We start from the raw sequence: 18,179 nt of genomic DNA, 5'->3' as shown, positions 1-18,179 counted from the left end.
AATGATGAAACAGTCTACTACAGAAGGCTTGTATAAAAGAACTACTCAGATGCCCAAACCACCTCATCTGACTCAGCTCTTCTTGAATGCTTATGTTCAGCTTTTATTTTAGAGGCTTTGAAAAGGTGTTAAAAATGTAGCTAGCGTGTGCTACTAAGTGGCATCACATTATACAGAGGTAACTTGATCTCTTTGTGCACGTTATATCTGCAGTTTATCTACTACTGTTTTCAGTATTAGCCTAACCTGATATTTCTGGCGTAAAAATACCAGAGCAATTTCTCTAATCTGATCATCTTTCAAACCACTGCATGAACAAAACAACACTTAAAGAAGTCGCCAGGCACCTCTTGTCTGCATTCAAATATCAGTATAACTTTCCACTTTATTTCTGAGTCAATGTGGCTCAGCAGGCAAGAGTTAGCGCTGGATAAGGCAGTGTTTAATGTTTGACTGCGCTCTGAATATAAAACCATCTTTGTGTTTCTCTACACTTCGTTTAAAGAAGCCACTTCAGACCTTTGTAAACATAATACAATTTATTAAGTATCTTTTTTATAAATTTTAATTTTTACATATTTTCCCAAGCATTTACCTTAATACAGATAGATCTAAATGCAGCCCAACATTTACAGGCTATATACAATGTAAACTTTCTCCATAGGGAAAACACAGGTATATTTTTGCTTCTTCAAGCATCTGTATCTGGTAACGTTTATGCATTTTGTTTTTCTGCAAAACGATTTCAAAATGCCATTTATCCCAGATGTTTGTGTGAAATCTAAGAGATGGCAAGGAAACAACGTATTGCATCAGAGCAAAATACAAAAACATGTAAGGGGTGAATAATTTAAACAAGTGGCCAAATGTGATTGAATGTAGTGATCGCCCCTTCACATACAGCACTGTACATGGTCCCAGAAAATAAGCTATTTGATAAAATTAACAAACGAGGGGTGATGATACAAGCGACAGTAAATCTTAAAATACAAAACCAGGTTTCTAATGTTACACTTTACATACACTTTAATAAAGTAACTGCATTTCTAAAAAGGGCTCGACTCCTGTTTCGACACTCCAAATGTTTTCACAGATCAGTACATTCAGATTAAATTCAGAGAGCACAGTGCATTAAACTGCAGGTTGGCTGTTCATTGAGACTACTTTTTAAATGTTCACAGTGCCAGCTTTGGAAAGAGGGTGCCTCGAATAAACACATTAAAGTCATCTGTTGTTGTCGCTTTGTACAGATACTTGTCCCCAGTTTTATGGATGACAGAATTTTAAATGTGTCAGAAATCCTACACACTCCTATAGTAACGTAATGAAGTTCATAAGCTCATCGGGGAGCACTGCTATAGGTCCTTGCTTTCATAGTGATCACTACATTAGTACAGTCATGGCATGCATTAATGGCATGCAAACACACACCCTACTACCATATGCACTACAAGACAGCATAGACACACTTCACTATATTTTATGGACCTTTCTGTATTCAGATTCACATCCTTTACCTCATGGTATTTAAGTCTCACAGCGCATATAAACTCGCCTCTGCTGGGGTTGGGGGTCATATAGATGTAGATACAAATCCTACTCTGCAAAAAGAAAAATATTTAAAATACATTAGCAGCTGTGACACAAACTGTTTTATCCTAAAACACTAACTTGTATTTGTGCTCAGTGTACAATCACCAGTATGTTTGAAGGACAGATACTAGAAATAAGTAACAATCTGATTGTCCTTTAAACACTAAAAACTAAATCCAGCCAATCTTCTGCTTATCTGGACACTGGTAGCAGTTTAAGCAGAGCTATCCAGACCTCACTCCTCTAGTGTGGGAGACACCAAGGCTTTCCCAAGCAAGCTGAGAGATATCATGTCCTGGATTTGCCATCGGGTGTCTTCTTGGTTGTGCATGCCTGAAACCGTTCACCTTAGAGGCATCCTACTCAGATGCCCAAACCACCTCATCTGACTCAGCTCCTCTTAAATGATGAGTTACTCAACTTGTCTAGGCTAAGCAAGACAGCCTAGAAAGAAGCCCATTCACGCCACCTGTATCAGTGATCTCATATTTTTTTTCAGTTGCTAACCACAGTTTGTGGGTAGAACAGTGGATCAACCAGTAAATGAATAGCTTTGCCTTAGCGCTCAGCTGTCTCTTTGCCACAGCAGACCACTGATTGGTGCGGTGGCTGGACCAGTCAGTCTGTCACTTGTGAACAAGACCCTGAGATACTTAAACTCATTCACTTGAGGCAGAAATGAGAAATCCACCCTTTTCTGATTGAGCACTTGAGCCTTAAAATTCGAGGTGCTGATTGTCATCTTGGCTGCAATCTGTCAACAGAACATTACTCGCTAAAGGCAGAGACAAGCTCCTGAGACACCCTGCAACCTGGCTAGGCCTAGAACTGACAAAGCTGTATATATATATATATATATATATATATATTTTTTTTTTTTTTTTCAGCCACTCTGATGTGATATCATCATTTTACTTCACTGGAAGAATTGTGTCATTGTTGCAGAGGTGGTAGTTTGACTATGAACACAAACAGCCACCAGGGGGAGCTGTTGCTGTGTGCACCATCACCGAGGACTGCAGCTCCTGCTCAGGCGGCTAAGTGCAGTCCATGATTTGGCTCCAACCTTACAGCATGTGCTGCTGCTGAAGAGGAGGGGCTCCTCTGAACCACATTCTCCGTGCGCTGGGTTTGGCGGGCCAGCACTCTGCTCCTACACTGTCTGGACTCTATAATAGCAGATCGACATTTTCCCATGTGAGGCTGTTTCTTTCTAGCTTCTGTAAAAATACGCACTGCCTCACTTTAAAACACCGAAGGATGGCAGGTGAAGGTCAAAAACTGCACATCAGCCCACTGTGTACAACACAAACACGACATTATGACCGTCAGTCACATGCAGCCTGTTATATCTTAGAAGTTGTGGTAGTCTGGTCTAGAAGGAGTTTTAGGATTGTTCCCAGCTTTGTGTCCACTTTAATGCTTTTAAGTGAGAATTAAACAGAGCAGAAGGGTCTCCAGCAGCTCTCCTGCACACATGGTTGGCTTGTCAATGGCCTGGTATGAAGCCCGTGGTTCACCGCAGGGAGGTGGCCCATTGAGTGCTCCCACAACACTAACCAACACACAAGAAGGTGGAAGGTTAAGAACAGGGACTTGTTTTTGGTCACTTTGTTAACATGGGGGAATAACATCCCTCCATCACTTTACCCCTGTCATGGGGATCACAGTCTGGAGCTCAGTGGTCCTGTTGGCAGTGTTCAGGCCAGCTTCAGAGTGCTGATGGGAAAGGAGGGCATGGTTACCATGGTCACAGGGTTGAGCACCGTCTGACCCACTAGCTGCGGGTGGTGAGCCATCATTTGGGTGCTCACTGCTGTCTGCTTACCAACAATGGTGGCAGCTGGCTGTGCAGGCGCACTGCCGTTCACATGAGCATGGTTTATTGTTTGAGTGATGTGACCGACCACGGCCGGCTGTGTGACAGCCACCGGCTGAGAGTAGAGAGTGGGTAAATGCTGGCTCAGGTGAGCCACTGGGTGCACGGTTATGTGGCTGATGGGCTGGTGGCCGGGGGCTAACTGCACAGAGCTGGTGGTGGTGGAGGGACCCAGCTGGGCGATGTTTTTGGAGCTCTGACTTGGGATCACTTGGATGACCGAAGGGTGGGACACTGGTGCATGAGCAATAACTGTGGGGTGCAGACTGGGTGTGGTCACCATCTGCGTCTGGGTGGGATTTGACAGCTGACAAGGTGTGCTGGATGTAGTGGCAGTGAGCGTTGGTGGAGCTGCAGGTTTAGACAGTGGCTGTGGGGGAGTCACTGGTAGCGACTGAGGCTGGTGCTGAGGGGCTTTGCGCTGGTTGTGTGGGGTGGTGAAGGAGGTAGTGGTGGTGGGCATCACAGTTGGGACTTGAGTAGGTGTTGCAGTTGTGTGCAGCTCAGGTTTCATGATTTGAGGCACGGTGGGTAAGGCAGTGGGTGCTCTTGGTGCAGGCTCTTCGTCCAGATCGTCATCCATGATGTCTTCACCTTCTGCAACACCAACAAATTATGGAATTCATTAATTACATATATAATTACATGACTTAATCTGAAACAGTGTTTGGTTGTGTATTAGGGAGATTTACAGACATGCAGTTGAGAGTGAACATAAATCCCCACCAATCCCTCCCGTCTGCCTACCCGAGGCTGTGGAGGTTGAAGCTTGGTCCTCCTCCGGCTGCACTGTCTGTCGGAGGATGCGGTCGATCTCGATCACATCCATCCACTGGCTAAGATCATTCTTCAGCTCTGCTAGTCGCTGTTGGGTAGCGATCTTTTCTCTGGCCAGACGCTCCATGTCGTGCTCATACTCCTTCTCTTTGCGCTTTAATGTCTGCAAGGAGGAAAAGAATACAATGGTAAAACTCAGAACTGGTTTATGAATTACACAGGAAAAAGTCCACAGGGTAAACGTTAAGGTCATATTTACTGTGTAATAAATTCATCCAATAGAAGAGAACCACAGTAATTTTCTTTGTGAAGCTGTCAGAGAGGTTTTTACTCAAGTCCAAGGTCATGCTTGAAGCAATACTGTAAAGATTCACATTGATTTTATATTAGTCTTAATAGTATTTAAAAGATTTCACCACTTCAACCTCTAAAATTAGCGAGGAGTTAAAATGACCCGTTTCTGATTTTGTCAAAGATGTTGATATGAAATTAGATATTACTCGTGTGCACAGAGGGTGGAGGAGAGAAAATCTGCAGCACTACTTATTTGAGGAAAACGTCAAAGTGCACCAGTGGAATGAACGTTGACTCTACTGGGTCTATTTGAACTCGTACTTCTCTAATAAAGTGGAGAAATGGTATATTTAATAGCCAATTTTCCAAATTCAAAATAAAAATAATAAGAGATTAATGAAAGAAAACTGTTATACATTATAACTGATTACTTCTATCAGAAAAAAATATAAATTTGTTACAATGAAAGCCACATTTTCCAGCAACAACATTTAAAACATAGTTTAAAGCAATTCATCAAAGGTTCCAATTAGCAATCAAGCATATTACTCAGAAATGGGCCGTCCTGCATTATGTTCTTATACTTTTGGTATTTAGCATTTCTGTGTCTGCGTTTATAAATACACATTTATAAAATGTGAATACATGAATTTTACTATTGACAGTGACTGGTTTTATGTTTTTTATGTTTAGCGTGCAACATCAGGAGGAAAAGTGAAGTTATGGCAACCGGTACATGATCAGCAGACTTGTGTTTTTAAGTATTCCCGTTTTAAAGTACTTCAGAAGTCTTTAATTATATATAATTTATTGCATGTCACATGCAGCCTGGTCAAAGTATTCAGCACGCTCTCTGTGGGAGAGGCTCAGGGAAATGACACAGTCTGAAACCCGCTACCAGCAACCTGATGACTTGGGATCATAAAGGGTGGACTTCCTGTTAGTGTTCATCCTACCGTGTACAGTGTGACGATACAGTAAATGTGTAAGTCATCGTGTGTACGATTTAAGTCGTGTGTAGGTGGCTTCTGGCCTACTTCGGTTTAAGTGCATTCCTGCATGTGCATTATGAGCGTGTGCGCCTACAGCACAATGCACATGTACATAAATAGCAAAAGGGGACAAAAGGCGGGCCTTGTGTGATTCAGCACCTGTCTCAAATCCTGATCCAGGATTAGACATGCATGGGCCAAGTGGTCTGTGCTTTGGCTGCTTCTCAGTAACTTAAACACAAATAGAAGCTCAGAAGAAGTCCCGTTCATATTTCAGTTTAGCTCAAATCCACATAAACAAGCCGTTTCTTATCTTTAAGTTAAACTGCTTTTATTGTGACCAGAGCAGGTTTTTTTACAGTTGGAAAATCTGTGTCCTTGCTCCCAAATAGACCTAAAGCTATCTACGATCAGGGTTAGTAGCCTAGTTCTGTTTTAAAATAATTGTTACATGGAACAACTCTTAATGTGAATCACAACTACACCTCTTATTTTAATGAAAACTCCAAGAATTCAGGTATTGCACCATCTCATTCACAAAGACGGGGATCCCAACTTTGTATTTTAATATTATTGATTAATGGAGATATAGTTTGGACATGCAGATTTTAAATAGCAGGACAGACATGTACACTACTGTTCACTGAGTAAGGTGCTCCTTAGCATGCACTGTTAAACATCTGGACACAGATGTGCAACTTGTAACCAGCCATAAAGAGCACCGCCTCTCTGTACGGATTAAAAACATCCTTCGTCTCTACACAAGATGTGCTAAAATGCCCCCCATCTCTGGTTGTCAGGGAAACGCCTGAAAACATGTCAACGTTTTCTCTGAAATCCTAAAAGATGGCACACACCTTCATGTGCGAGAGGTGCGATTTAGGTTTCTAACAGCCTCTTAGTGTGTAAATATTTCTGTCAAAACCTACTCTGGTGAGGAAAATTTAACGTGATGTCCAAAAAGGTCTGGCCGCCTTCTTTTTTACCCTCATGTAGCTGGCAGCCTTACGTGAGTAGCGCTACAAGCTTACAGCTTTAAGTGATGACTCATAAAGAGAGAATGAGAGAGTGGAGAAATGCTCCACAAACACAGAGACCCACTGAACTGCTGAGAGCCAACGCCACATTCGCCTTTTTAGAAACAGCTAGCCTGAGATTAACCACATATACCTGATAACCAAGCCTGCAGCAGATGGGTCCCACGTGACTTCATCACCATGTTAAACATGTCACCAGATTGGTAGGACACAATGTGCCAGGTACGCTTGGATTCTTTGCACATGACTGCATTCAGACCTCCTCCTTTTTCCAGGGAAGAGTTCTTACCACAGAACTGTGTGTGCGTGCATGTGTGTGCGTGCGCATGGGAGGTAAACACTGCTGAAGCATTATTGTCACAAGCAATGCGAGTGCCGAGCACATGGCCCCGCAGAAAAAGGGAGAGGGAGGGCCACAGATAACAGGGGATTGAAAGAGAGCAATACAAGCTGTACTCACTGACTCACTTTTGCAGCAGCCGTGAACAGACAGCACAAGGCTGGGTTGTCTTAAAGGGCCAGGAGCACAGGAGGCCACGTTGCAGACATGCTGCTCCACTGATCGGGTTCCTGCACACAGGTCTTATGACACTGTGGTAACCATAAACCCTTGTCTTAGTCTGCCTTCAAGCTGGAGCAGAGGGTTTCACGTGGTGCCCGACTTTAACAATAAAAAGTCTGTCTGTGGAAATAAAATGCCTACTTTTGCACACCAATCCTTTGTGTGCAAGCTTGTGTTGGTCATAGCTGGCCTATTTACCTCATTGTGGTTAAGAGCCGAGTCGTCAGAAAGCTGAAGGAGGCCAGCTTTTTTTAATGTTAAGGATGAACAAAAATGAAAATGTCAAAAGAACTAGTACAGTTATCTTGTCAGGCAACCTTTCAAAGGAAATATGCCATGAAGTCCACAGTGACTGTGCTAAAAATATCAAAAGATAAATACATTTTTAGCTTATCTTCATCTAGCAGAGAGTACAGCACTTTTCATGCTGGCATTTGCGGACAAGCAGTGGAGGAACAAGTTCAGTCAGCTTTCATGAGGAAGTGAAGCGCGTGTGGAGTAAGCTGAGCCTTGTGTTTACTGCTCCATGCTCCCTCCCTGCTGCGGGCGGCTAAGCCTGGTGGTACAGCAAGTCCTGCATGTTGCAGTGCTGGGTGGGGGCCCAGCACAGGGGGGTGACGTCACGCGGCTCAGGCTAGCCATGTGCTTGCTGCTCATGTGGCCTTAAAAGCTCAGAGAGGCAGGATGGAGGGAAGGAGGGGGAGTGGAGAGGAGGAGCGCTAATGCATCAGGGCTTATTTTACAGCCTCGGCTTTCGCGACACCACTACGGGCTCAGAGGAAAGCCTGCTACATGTTGTCTCTAAAGTAAAACAAAAACCCTCTTACAGCTCTATTAGCGCAACTGCTATAATTAAAAAGGAAAACAATTGGTTCACATGTAAGATTTTCTGGTCACAGATGTTGAGTCACCTTCATTTGAAATGTAATAAGGAAGTGGAAGTTGACCTATGTAGCTGTTAGCCAAGTTTGCGCCTTTCACTGGAAAACCACTAAAACTGTTCCAGTTACCACTTATTTTCATAGAAACTTTGCTCATTTACAAATGAACGCTTACAATAAGATGTAAAAATAAAAGCGGCGGAGTGCTGAGCTGAAAGCCTCTTATTCAGACCTCTAAGCTCAGTGTTTTTGTGTGCAGGCTGCTTCATTGCTGCCAGCCCAGAGGAGGGCAAGGACAGGGACGGGGAGGGAGGAGTGTGCAGAGTTTCGGGAATGAGGTGCATGCAGGCAGGACACGCGTCTGTACCTCCCATGTCAAGATGCCAGTGCTCGCACGTGTTCTGCCTTTTTTTTGTTTTTTTAGGCATCCTATCACCCAGCACTCACATCTTTTACTCCACCCCTCCAAAACAAAACACCACCAGCCTGGCCAATGAAAAAGACCCTCGTGACAAAGAGGCACAACACACTGTTGTGGCCTGTAACACTATTACAGTACTGGGTTAACTGCTTCATACTACTCTTTATTATACTCTTCACTTCCACATATAAGCATCATCAATTATGTAAGTTTCCCTTGCTCTGTTTGTTTCAAGCATGTCCAGCTCAGCTGCTGATTGGAGGAAAAGACGCACAAGCCTGTCGAACACAACACGCACAGCATGTTGCTTATTCACAGAGAGGGGCACAGGGAGGGAGACTGGGTGACGAGCTGTGCACCCACGCTGTCCTAGTTTCCCTCAGCATCCACGCGCACAGAGGAATAACCAGCCTGCTGCATCTCACAGTCAAGCAGCAGCATGCCGTCTTCCTCGGTGTACACATCAGTAAACCTGCACCACGGTCGGTTAATGAACAACTGCAGGCTCATAAACAACAACGCATGACAACCAAATGTCTAAAACCGTGTAAGTGTTTTATTATTATGCAAATTAAACAGCAAACCGCTAACCACATTTGGACAAACTTAAACACACAGATCATGCAACTGTAATTGTAAAACGCAAATCTATAAAAGCATTGTTGGATTTTAAAACGTAAACAGAGATATTGTTTTATCGCCTCCTGGATTAGTGTATTGGAAAAATGACCTACAATAAAAACGGACACACTCAGCAGCACAGTCAGTCAAGTTAAACTAGACCAGTGGCAGACCTTTGCGCCAGCTGTTTACAAACAGCATACTCTAACCGTGAGAGCTTGACTCATAGAAATGGCGAGTCACTCGTTGAAACGCTCGCACACGTACAGTTAAGAAAAAGGTATAAATGAGGAAATCTTAGAGACTCAGGAAGGATCTAAATACATCACCGTGTTTAAACTTTCTGTCTGATGCTTTTCTCTGCAACTAAGGATCTTAAATGCAGTAAGATTGTAAATGTATCCAGTAAGACTGGGGGTCAATAACACCACAGTGTGACGGCTTTGTTAGCAGTGAGGAAAGAGCGAGCAATCATCAGTGACGTGTTACAACCTCTCTATACGAGTTGCTGTCATGGGGAATAAAGTACAAGGCATCGCCTTTGTGGATGTTTTGTGCATTCCAGTGAAACATTGCTAAACAAAAACAGGTGATAGGAATTTCAGGCCATTTGTTACTGGTGGCGCTTCGATTGTTGGTTTTTAAATCTGTAATTTCTGTAATTCTGATTTAATTTTTTTGGTTTGTGGTTGTATTTATCTAGCTGTTAAAACAATATAATAAGTGAGTTTATTTACTAAGTGTTTTTCACAGACAAGTGGTCACAACGCACTGTACACAGAAGTGTAAAATAAATATTAACATTGAGTAACAAAACAGCCAATGAAATCCAACTAATGAAATTCAAGAAGATTTTAAAATCTACCGACACCAATCGGATACTAATGATTACCAATACCAGATACGCCAACGTGGAATTTGAAGGTAATAAAACTTTGAACTTTGGAGACATCACAAGCTCACCTGAATGTATCTCAGTGCACTTCTTAAGACACTCAGGTTGGAGGTTTTCTTCTCATCAATGTTCGGGATGTTCTTTTTCAGCGTCTCGAAGCACTCCTTCAGGTGTGCTCGTCTGACAGACCCAAGACAAATAGAAGGTACTTTAGACAGCGCTAATGGTAAAGCGCATTTTAATATAACAACATCTCTATTTGGGAGTCCTCTGATTAAAATATGAAGCACATTTCAAAATTGAAGCGCTACCAATAAGTAAAGTTTTCAGAAAAAAAAAAAAGAATCTATTGGCAAATGCTTTTGGGGAAAGGGGTGACCCTACCTGTTTTTCTCAAGTTTGTTATGCACCTCTCTTGTACCAGCCCTGCAAGAGCACAGTAAAATGGTGATGTTTAAAAGGGCAACAAAATTAAAATAATAAAAAAATTAACCCCCCCAAAAAATGAATCAAAGAACCTGTTTCTTAGTTTTGGGAGCAGACAGATCAATGACAGTAAGTGAGTGAATTTATCATCTGATCCAAATTATCGTAATAGCAACCGTGCAAAGTGGAATCTAATTTATAATTATCTGAGTGGACCACAGAAGATTACTGAGGACACCGTTTCAGTACGTCTGTAATCTGGACTCCTAGTTATCATTTTTTCTGCATTTTAAGGACTGATTTAAATTGATCCTCAGTAAAACAATACTGAGTTAAAAGGTCAGACTTACCCTCCAGGCCTCTTCTTGCTGTCTAGCTGGCGACTGTCATCAGGAGGACTTCCCCGGCTGACGGGGCCATTGTGCAGGGGGGCCTGCTGAAGCACAGGGCCTGAATGGGGCAGTAAGGCTTGCTGCTGTATGGGCGAGACGATGGTACCCGGATAGCGCTGAACCAGCTGCTGGTGTAGTTTAGTGTTGTTGGTTTGGGTGACGAGCTGCGGCTGAAGGTGGTGGTTTTGTATCGGCTGCTTGTGGTTGGCAGTCACCATGGTTTGGGTGTCAGGTTTGGGCTGTGGAGACCAGAGTAGAGCTGCTGCACTTTGCTCCAGAGGGGGATGAGAGTCTGTCTTTGGGGAGGCCAGTGGAGGAGCAGCAGGAGGGGAGAGCGTGGTAACAGGTAGAGTAGGTGAGCCTGTAAGGTTGGGGGTGACCACAGGTATCGGGATGACTGTAATGGGGACGGAGGGAGGTGACAGAGCTGATGGTATGGGTGGGGGACGGGACTCCATGTGGAGCTCCTCTGCTTTAGAAACATTGTTGATGTGGATTGTGGAGTTCACATTAGGGTGGCTCTGCTCTTTCAGGTGCTGCAGACGCAGCTTCTCCTTTTCATCCTCTGTGGGAAAAACACAGCCGTTAATACAACCAATCCCATATATACACACATACACAAAAATGCAGCAACAACCCTTTGAGCTTTTTAAATCTGTTAGCACTAACAGTACTGATAGATTTTGGGAGTATGTGAAAGGAAATAAGCCTGGGTCATTTCTAGAAAGGTCTGGTAGAAGGCCTTGTTTGGCATGTTATGCTGTACCAGCTCAGTGACATTAGTCCTGCTCATCTTAATTATAGTAAATCAGCGAAACAAGAAGTGTTTGACACTCAAAGCTGCAGGTATATTTGCACATGACACCAACAGATGTTTTTTTTAACTAAACCTAAAACTTGTGTAAAACCATGACAGTAGCAGGTTTCATTTCATCTGTGCCACAACAGATGAATCCCAAAAGAGCACAAACATATTCCATAACTGTGACTCCTGTTACACGTAAAGTGATGAAGTATTATTGTTAATATTATTGAAACATCCAGTTGTAAGTCAAAGTGGCTCTACAGGAGAATGTTTGTTGTTATGTAATTACAACAAGCAGAAATGAAAGTCTGAGCTTTCAGGTTGCAGGCTCTTCTCTCTTGCTGTTCCTACTTTGTGTTTTATCTGTACATGCATTTTCACATCCACAAAAATGTTGCCTAGCTTTGAGCATGTCTTCACAAAAGAAGCTTGTTGCTTTAATGGAGGTACACCTCGCTGTAATGTAATCCTGGTCACAGTCCACTGACTAAGTTGTGCTGGGGAAGTGAGTGCAAGTCGACTCTAGATCTCTACTAACAAAGCCCGAGGGTCTCTTTACTACCAAGACGCATGTCCAGAGGTTAGGTTTATCTGTAAAGGCATGTTGATAACAGTTAATACACTGCAGATCTCATTGCAATTGAGCCAGCTTTAAAATGATTGCACGTTTTGATTACTATAAAATAAACTGTGATTACAGCCATGTGAAAGATTCGTACAGATAAATCTAACTGAAAAGTGATCAGCTTCAGTATTTTTGTAAAACATGAGTCAGTCTAAATGCGTCTTACGAGGCTGTCCAGTCATCTAAAGCACACCCCCTCCACACTGTATAGATGCTGTGGAAAGGGACTCTAGTTGCTATGGCAGCTCATGTTCACAGTTAGAAAATGTCAGATACAAGTAGCTGTCATCAACATCGTTATAAATGCGATCAGGACGCTGCAGCAGTACACACTCATCCGTTCACTGCAGAGCTGAAGCTACAGCGGCACCACAGACTTCACCCCAAACCACTGAAAACAAGTTCACATAAATGATGATGACAGTGAGCGACAACGACACAGCTGTCTCCAAGAAATTACGTGCCAAGTCACTCTAAAAAATAAAATAACAAATGTTATTGCAGATTTGTAGCTGGCATATTCAGTCGGGCCAGTTTATTAGATACACAACATCCAAAAAAGTCTCTGACACCTTCCCACTGAAGGCAAAAAAAAAAACACAGTAACATTTCTTAAGTTTCAAAATGTGAAATGTTGTCTTTGTACCTTTTTAAATACAAAAAAGGGGGGGTTTCAATGATTTACAATTTTACAGTCTGTTTTTATTATACATTTACATACAATAGCTACATTGTATATAAAATTCTACATAGCTACGTACAATAAGATTGTATGGAACGACAAAAAAAATAATCCGGGTTTAGATAAGGTAGTTTGTTGCATCATAATGTAAGCTCGCCTTCAAATAGGATGTACAAAATAATAGGAATATTCTCACCTGTTAACATCAAAGACTATTTGAAGCTGAATGAACACATCTCTAAAACACCAACATTGATAAAAGCAGGAATTAATGGATCTAACCGACTGGCACCAGAGCATGACGTATGAGGTCAGCTTGTTTAATCAGTTAGGATTAAGAGCAGGTTTCTCTAATATTTCTCAAAATCACAACCTTTTATCGGTCAGTCTTTAAATTAACTTCAACTTTTGTTTAAAATAAAATAAATAAATAATAATAATAATAATAATAATGTGACAGACACTACTTGTTATCCATGTATAATCAGTTTAAAATATACATGCTCACATTTTGAGGGTTCAAAGTAGAGAACATTATAGCCCTGCTTTAAAACAGATCTTTCACAGATCTGGTAGTCTATTTAGATCTACGAAAAAGCAGCACACAGTGTTATGATTTTACATTTTAAAACACTAATGTCACTTTATCAATGACTGTGACTGTAAAAAAAATAATGTGATGGAGGAAGGAGATATTCTATCCAGCTCTAAAAAGCTCTAGAGAAATTTTAACAGTGTTACTTTAAGCATTTCACTGTATTTTTTACCAGTGTAAGAACATGTCCTGTTACACTGAAAAGTCTTTTCTTCAGCGGTAAAAACATACGAAAGAACAAGATGTTCCAGTTGCAGTACACAGCTTTCATAAGCTGTTGCATGCACAGTTATGAGTTCTGACAATTTAATGTTGTTTTGTTGACATAAACACATAGAGGGGTCTTTTCTGAAAGAAAACCCATGAAACACTTACAAAAACAAGCAGTTTTTCTATAGGCATTATATAACTGCAGCAGTACATAGAGGAACACTGGCCTAGTTTCCTGCACACAGTGACCTGCTCTACAGTAGCAGAGAGGGAGGAGGAGGAGGAGGAGAAGGCCCCTGCTTAGAATGCACCAGGCAGGAGCAGCTGAGACAGGAAAAAAACAGGATCTCTCACTCTGAGCCTGCGTGGACTCTCTCCGTAATGATGAATTTAACTATTCATGAACATATCAATGTAAATATGCCAGAATTAGCCAAAAAGCTACTTTTCATTCACGAATATGTAAAGAGCTACAGAATATGTAAAAATCAGCGTTCAACCAAAGGGCTGATCTGTTGGCAGCCAAGCTTGAACGGCGCAGGAAGTGTAATGCACTTTTTCAGCAGGTCTGATGTTAGCGTTAGGGCTGTCTGAGGTAGCTCAACCTGCACCTTCCCCGAAATGTAACTACACCTCACAGCTATGCAAACGTAAACAACTCTGATAGGTTTGTTTCCTTTTAATATGCAGTGCAAACACAATATGTTGACAGCTATAGCGATCCATGCAAGATACATTAATTTATTGGAGTGTAACTGCATGTATATAACAAAGAGTTGCAGACATGTGACATTAACTCGTCTGCCATTTGGATGTGTGACAATCATGGTGACAGTCAAGTAAATAAGGCCACAGACACATAAGGCTAGAGACCAGCGTGACCATCTGTCAACCACTGGTCCAGAGGAAAAGAATTTTTAAAAAAGCCCCAGTCACAAAGGGTCATGAACTGGTCAGTGATTCCAAGTGATTTCCTGCACCTGAAGCAATTTCTACTAGGTTTTCACCACCTTTGGAACTGAGCCTCCTTTAGCCACTGCCAACCTGTCAGGGAATATATGGCTTGCCTTAGCAACCAGTGGTTGTATCACATCCAATACGATGGACAGTTACACGTGATTTAGACTTCTGCAGGAAATTTACGTCGTAACAACGTAACACTGTTCGACCCTCTCACATGAAGAGTTTGTTGACTCCAGAGCTGAATGAAGTTGTAAATATAAAAACGTAACGCTTGTTAATTCTCTCCGGATGTAGTTTACACGGATGGAATACCGGAGTGAGCCATGTGCTTTATAAACGATCTTTGGGAGGGGTTGCCCGGCACGCACGTGGTGGAAGGGGCGTAACCATCTATGCTTTTTAAACTACAGGGGCGTGGTTTGTTGTTACACGTCATCGACTGACACTCAAAGCCCTCCACGAGAGTCTGGAGCGCCAGGGGAGTTTGTGATTTTGCTTTTTTATGTATTAAGAAGCGACAGTCACACCGAAACACACAGGTACGCAGAGTCACTACAACACCTGATATCCGGAAGGCGCGCGGAGGGACTGAGGGGGCGCAGACTGCTGGGGTGGGAGGGAGGAGGAGGGGGAACCTGAATGCCAGAGTCACTTGATCCCCAGCGGACGATGTCAGGTCATTATGTAAAACGAGCCTGGCACTCCGCGCGCCACCGCCCTTCATCGGACCGTGTTTTGTTTTTATTTTTAATGTTCCGCAGCAGCGCGTGCAGATACTCAGAAATACAGGAAGGCGCGCGGTGACGCGGCCGAGCAGCACGTTAAGTGTCTATGCAGCAGGTTTCGATGCAGTAACCCCTGACACTGCAGCAGAAGCCCGTCTCTGTCTGCCTGTCTGTCTGAGACCTGACCTCAATCTTTACATGAAGCGAAGCCTCCAGATCCACAGCAGCCGCTCTAAAACCGGAATGAAAGTAAAACTAGGAAGACTGAAACGGTCTTTAAATTCATACGTGACAAACGGGACTCAGTTCAGACACTGTGCTGCTAAATGAGCCACAGACAGGGTTTCCTCTTAACTCGGAGACTAAACCTTTCACTGAATGGGTGGACTGGTTCCCACTCCTGACTGCCAGAGTGTGAAAAACGAGCGAGCTTTTATTTATTTTATCTTTTTTTCCCAATAAAAGACAAACTTACCACGTGCTTTCTGTTGTTGCTGGGCTTGAAATTCCAAAAACTTAGCCGCTTCCAGAAGCGTTTCGATGCTCATTTCTGTCCGCTTGAAAATACTTTTTTTTCGGAGAAAAGGCTGTAAAGCAGACGCGCCTGTGCGTACAGCCTGCCACAGGGAGAGGTTCCCGGTCTGAAGCTGAGGGTGGGGTAGGGGGGAGGAAGGAGAAAAAAAAGAGGGTAATCCGATACCCCCCTCAGTAGAAACTCTACCACTTACGTAGAAGAGTTACAAACAAGATGGCGCTCAAAGTAGTACGAACAAATAAGGTTTGTGAATCACGCAGCGTTTGTAACCGCCCACAGACAAACGCCCTCCCTCACCGCGTGCATACGAGGGAAGCGACGGGAAAACACGGAGCGGGGTTCGGGTGATTTCGGTCTCGTGGAGCTCTCTTCACGAGTCACGTCCGCCACACGCAGAAAATGTATCAAAAATGTTGCCGCTTGAAACGGCGGCTTGTTCTTTTAAAAGTGTCTCACGTGCCGCCCTGTCGCGGCTTGATGTTTGACTAATCGATGACTACAAGTTGTCACCACGTAGTTGTTCTGTATAAACGAAAGGCCGACAGTTTGCTTGACTGCGGTAAATTTACATCTTATTGGCGCTGTGTCCACCAGCCAATCAGCGCGGAGAACAGTCAGCGAGCTTTGTTTGGCACGTCAGGGTCACATGCTGGGAGTTTACGAGCGTGCATCAGGCGTACGGGCGCACTTTAAAAGTAAAAACCAAGCAAAAAACCAAGCAGTCACGGGGTAGACTGAGCCCTGCATCTAATAACTGCAAGTACTAGTTCCAACAGTTGCATCATAACACCTCTGTGCACATAAATAATATAATCCTGTCTGTCTGTATAATGTCTTATTTTACATTTCTGTTCATGTGTAACAGTGTTTCTATATTATGATTGGTTCCTACATCTGAAGATTACTTCCACTCTTTAACCCCTGTCAAACATAAGGCTCAGGGGTCACAATCAGACTGCCAACAACTCAAGTTTGGCCCACTGGTCATGAAGGAGGGCATACATTTTGGACTTTTTACTGTATTTACATGTTTCACAGCTTCCCCGTGGTGATTCATACTACACTAAAGTAATTAAGTAGTAGATAAATAATCAAGTGGCAGAAAACCTCCCGCTTTTTTCACTATAGAAATATATGTTGTTTTGTTTTTTTGTTTATTTTTTATAGTGGGTTCACTGGGCATTTTTGTGATGTTACCAGAATTTTACACATTTGTTTACACATAAAATTTAAGCCCAAAGAGTCGTGTTGCAAGGTTTCTTTATCATGCGGGAAAAACTGAGAAATACTGTTGAAACTTCACTTGGTTTTTTGTTGTTTTTTAAATTAGGATATCTCAAGGATTAAATGTGTATTTAAACTAGTTGACACTGAAGGGCAGTTTCACTGGTCCGTCCCACTAAAGATATGGCTATAAAAAGAGCTTGTCATCCCTGCACTAATCAGTGTTATTACTGAAGCCATATCTGTAGTTGTTAAACAATAAAACCATAGCGAAGTAGCACATTTTGGCTTATCTGATTAATGTAAGGCCACAGCTCAGTTTCACTTTCATCATTGACTGCTAATATGTCAGAATAAGGATTAATGACAATACACTTCCCTCTAACTCTATGGTGATTTTGTCCACCCAAATGTGCTTTTTTTTTTTAATAGTAAAGAGGGAAAGAAAAAGCAATAAATTAAACTATTTTAGTGGCTGGAGGCAGCAAATTAAATGCTGGACTTATAAATAACTAGTGTTCGAAATGATTAGCTAGTCATTTCAGGTCTTTTTGATTTATTAGGGTAATAATTGCAGTCACACCACCAATATCCAGACTGATTTATAAGCCTTCAAGGTTTGCAGAAAAAGGAAACGTCGTCTTTATGACAGCAACATAAATAACAGTGAGAGAGTTACTGGAAGTTTTTTAAGTATATTAAAAATCTTTAAAGATGTTGTATCAGCGGACCAAAAACAAAAGAACAAAAATGCCAGCTTCTAATGTTGTTGCCCTTTATTCAGCAGATATCACATGACTCATGCATCGGCGGAGTCAAAGTCCGGCCATGACCGCAGGACACGTCGTACGAGCAGGAACCGCGTTTCTGCTTATGACAACAGAAAATGTGCACATACGTACACGTGGCCCTGCATATTTTGGGAATGTTTTCCTGTTATTCACTCGATGCTGTTGAGGAAGTCAGCCGGGTACAGCAGAGTAATAATACCAAAGGCTCTCCAGGAAAGACCGAGGGGCTCCAGGAACTTCCTGAATTACACGGT

The 18,179-nt window shown here is 42.6% G+C and overlaps 1 protein-coding gene across 2 annotated transcripts; it reads right to left on the bottom strand.

The window, feature by feature from the left end:
* Positions 1 to 534: 534 nt before the first annotated feature.
* On the bottom strand, positions 535 to 16,282 carry mnta (MAX network transcriptional repressor a). 2 transcript variants are annotated; one of them, XM_063493565.1, is made up of 6 exons: positions 15,851 to 16,279; positions 10,729 to 11,335; positions 10,337 to 10,378; positions 10,021 to 10,132; positions 4,220 to 4,412; positions 535 to 4,069 (listed from the first exon to the last, which is right to left on the bottom strand). In XM_063493565.1, the coding sequence occupies exons 1-6, from the start codon at positions 15,921 to 15,923 to the stop codon at positions 3,294 to 3,296; spliced, it is 1,803 nt and encodes a 600-aa protein (XP_063349635.1). In that variant the 5' UTR covers positions 15,924 to 16,279; the 3' UTR covers positions 535 to 3,293. The 2 variants fall into 2 exon arrangements, with proteins under 2 accessions (XP_063349635.1, XP_063349636.1); XM_063493566.1 differs by lacking the exon at positions 10,337 to 10,378 and having other exon boundaries at positions 15,851 to 16,282.
* Positions 16,283 to 18,179: the final 1,897 nt, after the last annotated feature.

Source organism: Pelmatolapia mariae, linkage group LG14, assembly GCF_036321145.2.
Source record: "Pelmatolapia mariae isolate MD_Pm_ZW linkage group LG14, Pm_UMD_F_2, whole genome shotgun sequence".
NCBI classification, from domain to species: domain Eukaryota; kingdom Metazoa; phylum Chordata; class Actinopteri; order Cichliformes; family Cichlidae; genus Pelmatolapia; species Pelmatolapia mariae.
Note: the sequence above shows the minus strand (reverse complement) of the source record. Positions and strands in the feature narration are given on the sequence as shown.

Bases quoted from the DNA above. Each gene is read 5' to 3' on its own strand.
- mnta (XM_063493565.1), bottom strand. From the start codon at position 15,923: ATGAGCATCGAAACGCTTCTGGAAGCGGCTAAGTTTTTGGAATTTCAA. The intron at 4,413-10,020 runs GTGAGCTTGTGA...TCCTCCTTGCAG, and splicing joins GTGCACTGAGATACATTCAG to ACATTAAAGCGCAAAGAGAA. The intron at 4,070-4,219 runs GTAGGCAGACGG...TTGGTGTTGCAG, and splicing joins TTCAACCTCCACAGCCTCGG to AAGGTGAAGACATCATGGAT.